The following is a 10780-nucleotide window of genomic DNA, read 5'->3' on the forward strand; positions in this document are numbered from 1 at the left end:
CTGTTTTGCAATCACCAAAAACGGTTCAAAACTTAGTTCACAACATAATCTAAAGAATAAAGTTAAAATAAATTAATTTTGAGTGGTACGCCGAAAAGATTTTTTGTCGTGAACGTTTTTACTGCCCGCCAAAATACGCGACAATAAAAACTCTCCTCTAAACCCTATTTCTTATTTTTATCCGCATGACATAATGGATAATTATGTGAATTCAATTTCGCATTTCCATTCCCGCGGGCGTAATTAAAATCTCTGGGCGGAATGGGTACTCTTGCCCACCGGCTCGGGGACAAGCATAAGATAATTTTAATTGATTAACTTATATGATCTTATTTTGTATTATTGCAGAAATATCAAGGACAGTCGTGAAGCCTGATCCTTCATCTCCACTTAATCCACAAGTTTCAAGATCAGCTCAAGCTCCAACATCGGGGAATGTTACTACACCCATATTAAATACAACAGTTTCGACTGGCGGTGGTTCTACAACATTTCCCACAAAGCTAAGTACTCAACAAATCGCCACCACAACTCTTTTTACCCGTCGAACCACGACAGGTACGTTAGAATTATTATATTTGACGAGTCACAGTTACATATAGATACGATTATACATGGTTTGGAGACTAAATAAAATACAATACAACTTATTAACCATTTTATTGTTGAACATGTGAGTTGTACTAAGTTGTACATGTGCAATGCATGTAGCTAAAATTACACGATACCATTATTTTAAAATTTTCTAATTATGAGCATAAAATAGTTGCGATTATTTAGCCCATTACTTGATCTATATTCAAGTTATTCTTCATTTTAACATAAGTTGCACTGAACAGAGAGCTCTGCATAGGACAAATATATTCGCGGTACTTCTACAAATTGATGATTTAAGTTCAAAACACTTTTCTCACAAGGTTTGGATACATTTCTCCGTTCACAATTTCTGTATTTTTTAGGTCCTCAAGGAACAGATATACCAATCGATTCTCCTTGTCGGCCATTTTACAGCAAAACTAATCTGCCGCAAGACAGCATAGACATGGCACATTTTCAAATGCATCCTTTCTATCCCTTAGTGTACACCTACTGCTCTGTGAATCTTTTACTATTAATTTGTTCCGTTCATCTTCCTGTGTTCGACATCGTTTCCAGCAAGATTTTACCACCGTGTTCGGATTTGTGTGATCAGGTCTCGATGGATTGCAGTTATGCAATTAGGAAATTGAAATTCCCAATTTCGACTTTATTACAACAATGTTCGTCCAAGTCCACTCCAGGAAATACCACAAATACAAAATGCTTCCGTAAGTATTCGAGTTTTTTTTCGACTCCCAAAATTGCCTCATGCATTGGCACGTTAGTGCGGATAATTAGAACAACAATCGTTTTTCATGTCCACTTGACTTTATCAATTCAAATGAATGCATGTAAGGGTAAATTGGATGGTCGACGAAATGCAGAGATGACGATGGTTTATAAATTAACGTGAAATAATATTAATATTTCATTTTCCAGTGCCAAAAGCTACGCCTGAAAGAAAAGGACCTAGTGAGTATTTCAACATCTGTCATGTCTATGGTTACCAATCTGCTACAGGAATAAGAGTATTTCATGCAGTGTACCCTAATAAACAACTGGAACGATACCCCCATAAAGTATTTTTGTGAAGCCAAAACTTGCGCGACCTCAGGATACGCGCGTAAGGAATATTAGAACCAAGAATTAATATAAATATTTCTGCCCCATTAACCAAAATTAAAAGTAATAAAAGTAATGATAAGTATTTGGCAAGAGAAGTTTTTAGGTCATATTCACAAGTGCGATGCAACCTACGTTTCTGGACTCAAATTAGTTTAACCTTCTCTCCGCATTTTTAATTCATTTCATAGATGTATCATGCTGCTTTGATGTGAAACCGCAGCCATTTTGTAACACCTCAACATTTGTACAATCATCGCTCAATCGTTCTCAACAAGATGAAGTAATTTTCAACTTGAGCACGATGTATCTTCCAATATTTCATGCCCTGGAATCGTTGAACCAACCAGTATGTGCAGCAAGGTTATCAGATTATCTTTGCCTAAAGAAATTCCAGTATTGTGTGCCAGGAAGTAAAAATGGAGGATGTTCCGGAGAAATTTACAAACCATTCCGTGAAAATTGTTTGTTCTTCGCAGACAATTCGTCACCTTGTTCTATACATCATATCAACACTATTCTTCAAAAAGCTGGCTATAATATTCAAATAATGACGACAGATTTTGACTGCTCGACATTACAGTCCATTACGTCTGAAGCAGAAGAGCTTTCGCAAAATATTCTACGATTTACAAATGGTAATGGTATAGTAGATATAAAAAGAGTGAAGTCCAGACTTGACTTGCACTACTATACTGTTGTTACCTCTCGTTATCATATTGTACCCCATGTTTCGTTTATCTAATAGATTTATGTTTCTTAGTTGATTGGAAGCCGGTATACTCGTGGTGGAAGTAAAATCTTAATTAGTATAATTATAAAATAATGCTAATTTCGAGCAACGAGGGGTCGGTGGTTAGGCAGAACGAGACCACCAGGAAACGCTAATAAAACAATGTTACTCTGCTAGTTATGTCCCTCGCCTTCACACAGACAGTAGATTACAAGCTAGACGATACTTCGAACAGGGAAACGACGGACGATTGAAAATATTGGGGAAAAGTATCCGAAATTTTTTATCAATTGCTTCTTGAAATCGGCATTTTGTCAGTTTTATCGAGAAATATTAATTGAGCTCAAATTTCTTAAAAATATAGTGCTAGTTAATTCGTATAACTGGAACTAAGAGTTGCAGGGAGCTGCACTTTGTGGAATCATGCGTCTCCAGTTCCGTTTCCAGCTCGAACAAATGTAAAATTGATTTCCATATCCATATTATTTAAGGTGGCTCTCAGTTGAGAGACGAGTTTTGACGTTATTATTGAAAGTGTCTATTCTAAAACTAGGTTACCTGCAAGGTAGAGATTGCTGCGAGCATTTTAGGGTCCAAGTGAATTGTTATATGAAATGTTAGTAAACTAAATCCGTTTTAACTAATAGCAATAGCAGGTTTAAAAAACGCAAAGTGAACCTCTATTGAGCATTAACTCGCTGGGGCTGTACATGAATTAACACCTATTAGCGAGAACACTGTCAATGACGTCAATATTTAGGTCAATATATGCTATATCAATGCTGTCTTGCGAGTTGCAGCTCGTTTAATCAAAGTCTTTAGAAGCAGCTAGTTTTAAAAATATTTTAACATACGAATCACAACAGGAGTATTAACACTAATAGTAATATTAGGTAGAATTTTGCGCGCGTAGCGACATTTTCCCCGCGAAAATACAGGCCCAGTAGCACATGTTTAACAAAATAGAACATTTTTTGGTAACATGGATATTTGTTTTTTAAATATGCTATTTGTCTTTGTTGTGTCCATGTAAATGTTTGACTTCATGTGAAGAGTAACAAAACATCACTTAATACTTTGAACTTTGAACGCGCTCGAGAAGATGTGTAATCAGAAACCACGTGAAGATCCGGTAAAAGCACTAAATAACAAAAACATTTAGCTCATTGTAAAATAGGAATAAAAACATATGCCTATGCTTACAGTAACCTAATTTTAAATAAGTCAAACATTTCACGAATCTGAGCGATCCAGTCAGGCAATTTAGACGATCAATTCAATTGCATATTTTATCTGCGACTGTGTCATGTTATTAAACACGACTCGCAAGCGTCAAGCCGCATACTTAAAATATCATTTGATGCAAAATATGGAAATCAGCAAAAGAATACAAATGTCAATGGATAAAAAAGACTTTAAAGCATCTGTAAGTAAGATTTGATTTGCTTCACAGCTCTGACAGCTCAACTGCTAAAGTAAAGCGAATTAGCAAATTGGATAGTACATCTTAATATTCTAGAATGATTTATATAGTTCGTATATATACAGCATGAATCTAGCTGTGATCGATTGTATGCTTTTAGCGTTTCATAAATATACCAGTTAGAATTGTAAACAACTGTAAACGTAACATATGAACGAAAGATGAAAATATCTTACCTTGAATAGTCAAAATAGAACAGAAGCTTTGAAATTTAACAAAAATTTGAAGATCCTGTATATGAGCGAATTTAAAATGTGTGTTCTACGCATAAAAAACGCGCACGACCACAATTCCTTGCGCTAAATAAAATTTAGTTCAGAACCTCCTCTCTGCACAAATTAGACTGCTGCTACGCTCGCTCGCTTCAGGCTCGCTCGCTCCGCAGCAATCATTAAAATAATTTTACACTTCTATATTTTGTTTAACACCGAAAAGCTTTGAGCGGCTTCTGTGGCAGGGTTAAAATGGCAGGGTTAAACTTTTCATTTGAGCCGAATAGGACAAACATCTTTGAACCAGATGCGTACAATTACAGTGTTATTTATATGGAAATACATTATTCCATTGTTCGAGAAGTACAATTTTCTATTTCACATAAGCATAAAAAATACCTTTCTCATTAGATCGCCGAATTACAAATGGATTACGTATTCCACGATTAACAAATGTTGTGAAGCCAAGGGGAAGTGAAAGGACCGTACATTGGGACAGTTTACGAGACACGAAGGAGATTAAGGAATATGGAATATTATGGAGAAAGAGAGAGGGACCTGATTCTTCAAAAAATAATTACCAGCACAATCACACCACAAAAGAATATTATAAATTCAACGGTATTCCAACACTAAATTCACAGTACGAAGTGCTGTTAACGGCGATAGGACAGGATGGGATTCCGCAACCCTTTACCACAGTCGAATTGCCGCTAACCAACGGTAAGTCAAACTTCTCATCTCGATGATATTGGCCCGATTTATGGCTTTTTTGCAATCAGGAAAGTGATTATCCGGACTGGAATGAATCTTATTGTTTCTTTTCTGCTACGGACTGGACAGATAATCCGTCTCGAACGAATTTGGGCAAATAAATATTCGTGTATGTAAACACGCGGATCATCCGCATATATCGGAAATATCCGCAAAGTTCGTCTAGATCTATTTAGAAAATTTTACGGGAATATTTCGTCTTGCCGTTAGTTTGAATATGGAGTGGGGTACGTACTACGGAAAATTTATGGTCTAGAAGCTTAATTTCGGGGAGCGCAAATATTCATATATTCACCGTATGCCTGACTCATTTCTTTTGACAGTGACTGTTTATTTTAACATGAATATTTGCGCATTCGAAGCGTGTATGCAAAACCTGAGTTTTGTAAAAATTCTAGATAGCAAGTTTGTTGTTGCGAATTAACACCAATATTGTCGACTAAAGATCAATAATACTTTTGATTCTATTGTACAGTACGTTAGGGCTGAGAAACTGTTCACAGATTAACTGTGAAAGCTTTTGCCATAGCAATGACGTTTCAACATGGCCGCCAACTATAATTTAATTGTAATTATTTCGTGAATCCTTCGGTCAATTTTTTTAAGACTGGAACGCTCACTCTGTCGGAAGTTTGAAGCAAAGATGGCGGACACTATATATATAGCCTTTCTTGTAGGTATGACCCAGATCTCCACGCGGAAATTTCCTATGTAAAATTGCGGCAATTATGATTTCACCTTTGAAATCTTCCCCAGAGCCCTGGATCATACCTAAAAAAAAGGCTTCATTGTCCGCCATCTTGGTTTCACTCATTAATGACGGAAAGTCAGATAGTGACCGTTCCAGTCTTATTTGAGCTTACTGATTGAAACTTCATTGTTGCCTTGCCAACGGCTTATAATTGGCTTCAATACGTTAAAGCTAATTTTAATCTATAATTTACAACATGGATGATTAATTCTACATCATCAAACCTGCATTCAACAATTTTCTCAAAACTCTAGGGAGCCACCTTAAGGAATCGAACGGTCCCAGCTAAGCAGTATCATTGACACAAAGAAAACTAATTGCAATTGAAATCTGCCTAAGTAATGAGCGTTTTATACGAAAATGCAATAGACCTAGTTTAGTTATAATGATACTCATTGTTTTTTCTAAAGATTATTGTCCGAGTGAAGAAGTTGGTTCACTGGAAGCATATGGAATTTTCCAGTGGCCAGAAACAGCAATCGGAATTCGTGCCACAATTGCTTGCCCTTATAACAATGACTCTATCGCGAGCCGTGATTGCCTTTCTACAAACCAAACAGAAAGTGGGGGTGTTTGGGGGCCGTCTTTAGTTACGGATTGCAAGTATATGGAGCAGCGAAGTGGAAATCTTTTCCTATTATCTCAGGTAACTAAATACCTTCAAATCCCACTTCAATTTCTTTCTGATTAAACTTTCCATCTTACAAGATTTTTATTGTTTTCAGAGAGAAGTTAATAGTAGCAACGTTGTGAACATCACTAAAGAGGTTAAAGAATGGTCTTCTACTAATCAAAACAACACTCTTAACCCTGGTGATATTGACTATATCGCTACAATATTAAACAGCATTGCGCTGGTGAAAGAAAAAGCAAACGAGGTTTGTGAATCATCCAATAGTAATTTTCTTTTGGATAGAAGATAGGAAGTTGATCTTAAAGAAATAAAAATTTGGACAAAGGTGGTTGAAAATAAGACTGTGAGATACGTACAATTTCGATTCTTTGTGATTTGGCATACTAATTTTTAAGATACTTTAAGACTAATTTTTAAGACTTACAAAAGTTTTGCACAAGAATCGTATGAAATATCATATCGATTTTCTAGGTAGATTATCATGTCATATTTCTAACCATGTTTCTGATTGATAGCACCAGAATACACATTCACATTCACATTGATTGGATGAGTAATCATGCTTTTTAAATGCACGATTCTTTGTGAAATTATCTTTTGCTTCATGTTTAAACGTAGGTTCTCGACGACTTCCTCACAATCATAGACAATGTGCTGGATGCCCAACTTAAAAATATCGTAGAAAGTCAACAGAATCGAAACTCTTCATCGAGGTAATAATTCGAGACCTTTTAAATTGATAAAGCAGGGATATGTCATATGTGTGACGTGGGTCAAAACATTGCCTGAAATTAGTTACATAATGGCTGTCGCTTTTGTATTAATTTGCATTTCACCAATTCATATTTGCAATGTTTTTCACCAGCTCATATTTGCAATATATAAACTTGGAATCATCACAATCACGGATTTTGACAATGTTTCTGGACGTCAGATGAATAGAAAGCTTTTTGAAACATTTTTTAACATACTTTTTGCCTAGAACGATTATGCAGTCCACTGAATTTAAGAATATATATTGCTCTAAATATTGGTCTAAGTATTGCCCGTCTTTTCTCAACGAAATTTTTGTACGAATACGAATATTTTTTATTTGGATAGAGATAGTTTGAAATGGAAGATTCTCATAAAAAGACAATGATCAAATACCTAGGCAACGGCAATGTTTCTACCCTATATTTTATAGTATATAGACGTTTAAGGTCTAATAATGAGCTTTCTTCCTTCTTAACTTTGCAGGATTGTTGAAACTTTAAATACGTTTGCAGAATCATTGGTTATTGGCCCGGAAAGCGAACTTCAGGCGGTGAAAAAAAACTTTGATATTAGCTTACAAACAGTGAAGCCACAGAACTTTAGCGGACTTAATTTTTCTGGCATTATCAGCAAAACAAATCAATCACAAACAAGAAATAACACTTCAAAAATACAGAGTAATGAAGTAACACAAGTCTTGTCGCCTTCACTTATAATTCCGCGAACAATATTCAACGAATCAACTGAAAAAAACAGATCCGCAAACCAGACCGTCATTTTTGTGCTCTATAGAGAAACAAAATTCTTTATATTATCATTGGCGGACACTACTAGGAGATCAAGTCGCTTGAATAGTCTTGTAATTTCCGGAAGTATTGAAGGGTTGTCAGTTTCAAATTTAAGTGTTCCAGTAAACATTGCACTACCAAGTATTGAAAGAGGCGAAACAAAAAGCATTCTGTGCTCTTACTGGGACTTCAGCATAGGAAATTGGTCGCAAGATGGTTGCAAGTTTGAACGCGTTCTTGAAGATGGAAGGGTGCTTTGTAGTTGCGACCATTTTACCAACTTTGCAATGTTGATGGTAAGATTCTTATAACCAATACTGTGTATACGTAGATATGTACTTTCCTAATGGTCTAGGTCATTGAAAATCACGATTTATCCTGTTTTAAAAAATTACAGGGATGCAAACTTAAATGTTCCGATCCGTAATCGATTCTGAATGTTTTTTTTCCTCAAAAAATTAGTCGATTGGCTTATTCTATTGTCTCATTGCTCTATTGTATTGTTCTCTATAATTAATAATTAATGATATATAATTATATGCAAAACTTTTTTCGTCGCTTTTCTTAGCAAACTAAAATTCTCAATCCTCTTCATTTCGCGCAGGATAACTCTAGACAATTGGCTCGGAGGTGAACTAAAAGTGGTGTATTCAGTTCGATCGTAGAAGTTTTATATTTATAGCCTGTATAACGTTTAGTACTGGAAAAGTTTTATTTATTTCAGGTTCAGCTCCGAGGCAAAAATATTTAAACTGGATAAAACTAATTCTGTCGTTCAAGAGTTAAAACCTATTTTGTTATCGTGTTCACAAAAATCGTCTACTTTCGACCAATGCCATTCGGGGTGTTTGGTTTGGGTATACTAAAGTGATTGAAGATTCCTACAAGTCTTTTATCACTCAGAGCAATTTGGCTTGTAATTATAACATGTCATGAAAAGATTTTCATATTTTTCAAAATAAAAGAAAAATACTTTAATTAATGACCTAGATCACCTTTTAAAAGTATTTCATATTTTCCAGTACCATTCGTGATTGTGCATGCATGGCTTAAACTTTTGTCAACTTCTACAACTTGTAATAATTCGAGGATCCAGTCTTACGTAAACATATTGGTATAGAAAAAAGGTTTTGAATTTTTTATTCTTAGGACATAGCTCCAGGAGAGAAGACTGCACATGACAAAATACTTGGTGTAATAAGTTACATCGGCTGTGCGCTCTCATTGGCTGGGCTCATCTTGACAATATTTACGATACTAATTTTGAGGTGAATATCGAATTTTATCGAAGCATATTTTAAACTGTTCAGTTTATGAGTTGAAGAAAACCGAGGCAATATTACAAAAACGGTGTCTAATGCAGGTTTTCCACAAGCGATATTAAGGACCTTAAGATACACCATGCAAATGTATACGACGCGGACGTGAAATGATATAACTAATGATATTACTCTCACAAGGCACGTGCAAAAATGGAAAACATCCTTCTTCAAAACATGCATGAAAAAATATTTTCATTTTGACAAATAAGTTTGAAAATAAGCCATAACACAATAATAAGCCTTGCGGTCTTGGCTCAAAATAAAAAAATATTTTTAAAGCATGTGTTTCATGAAGAAGGATGTTTTACATCTTTGCACGTGGCTCGTGAGAGTAAAACTTGAAATACATTTCATTTTTAAATTAAAATACTCTGACATTAAAATGTTGAGACATAATTACCAAAACGGTCTATTATCTGGAACAATTTACAAAAAGACAAACGAATTATTTCTCTTCGCGGCTTGAAAACTGATCGCTGCTAGAGAAACCAATTATGTTTCTTAATAGCATAGTTCTCAGGGTGTCTTTTATATCTTTTCCGCGAGTCGAATTACCAACTCATATGTAAGGGCCTGAAGGCTGCATTGTCAACGCGCTTTTACTTTACTTATTCTCAATGCGATTTTGCAATTTTGCAAGTTCAACAACTATAATTTTCAGAAAAAGTAGAAAACATTTAGGACTTCATACTCTCGGCGAGGTTTTGAAACTTAAAGTTTGACAATTAATTCAAAAATCTTCGCTGGTTTCCTATGCGTATTTTCTGTCTATATAGCATTTACTTTAATCGCTTTATATTCTTTGCCTTTTCCTGTTTAGGGATCTTCGAACACAAATTCCAAGCCAGATTTTGCTGAACTTTTGTATTGCGTTGTCGGTGACGTTAATTGTGTTCATCGCTGCCGTTGAGAAGACCAGGACATCATCACTGGCCGGCTGTCGGGCAGCGGCGATCGCCCTTCATTACTTCTTGTTAGCAGCATTATTTTGGATGGCAGTAGAAGCGTATAATATGTACTGGGCATTTGTTAAAGTCTTTTCTGCTCCGTCCCGAGCTAAACTTTTAATCAAATGCTGTGTGTTTGCATGGGGTAAGATTTAAAATTTTATATACACCTAAAAGGGAATAATAAAATGTGAACTTTCAGAAATTGCGTTTAGAGCAAGTTCGATGATATTAATTTTAGCTTTTTTTGAAAACGGAAAAAAGTTAGCAGAAATGATATCTATTAAAATATTATTTTTATATCATCACTCTTTTCTTATAAAAAAGTCATTATATATTTTGTAATATTTATTATTAATTTGATAACTGTTCATTTTACATAGGTACTCCTGCCGTAGTCGTGGGTATAACAATGGTAGTTGCACTGGATAAATATGGCGACGGAACCTAGTAAGAGACGTGATTTTTAAGTCATATTCCAATGTAAATAACAACTTTAAACAAAATAGGCGAAACTTTGCCTCATTTGGGAAGCTTTGAGTGCACTGATTAAGATATGTTCTATTTTAACGTCAGGAATGTCTGCCGCCGAAATTTTTCAGACAAAAAAGAGGATATACTCAACAATCAAACCAACTAATTGCTCTAAAACTGATAAAATGGTTGGGGATCGTCTCAA

The 10780-nt window shown here is 35.2% G+C and overlaps 1 protein-coding gene across 1 annotated transcript; it reads left to right on the top strand.

Annotated features, from left to right (window-relative positions):
- Nucleotides 1-323: 323 nt before the first annotated feature.
- LOC114544912 lies at nt 324-10551 on the top strand (the record flags this gene model as incomplete). The annotated part of the gene is made up of 12 exons (XM_028563398.1): nt 324-558; nt 960-1307; nt 1519-1551; nt 1893-2339; nt 4541-4852; nt 6065-6300; nt 6380-6532; nt 6907-7001; nt 7528-8128; nt 8982-9100; nt 9975-10246; nt 10485-10551. Coding segments are annotated over exons 1-12 (2918 nt in total), but the record flags the coding sequence as incomplete, so codon positions are not given.
- Between the last annotated feature and the right edge of the window lie 229 nt (nt 10552-10780).

Source organism: Dendronephthya gigantea, unplaced genomic scaffold, assembly GCF_004324835.1.
Source record: "Dendronephthya gigantea isolate DGI-Jeju-01 unplaced genomic scaffold, DenGig_1.0 001049F, whole genome shotgun sequence".
Taxonomy (NCBI): Eukaryota; Metazoa; Cnidaria; class Anthozoa; order Malacalcyonacea; family Nephtheidae; genus Dendronephthya; species Dendronephthya gigantea.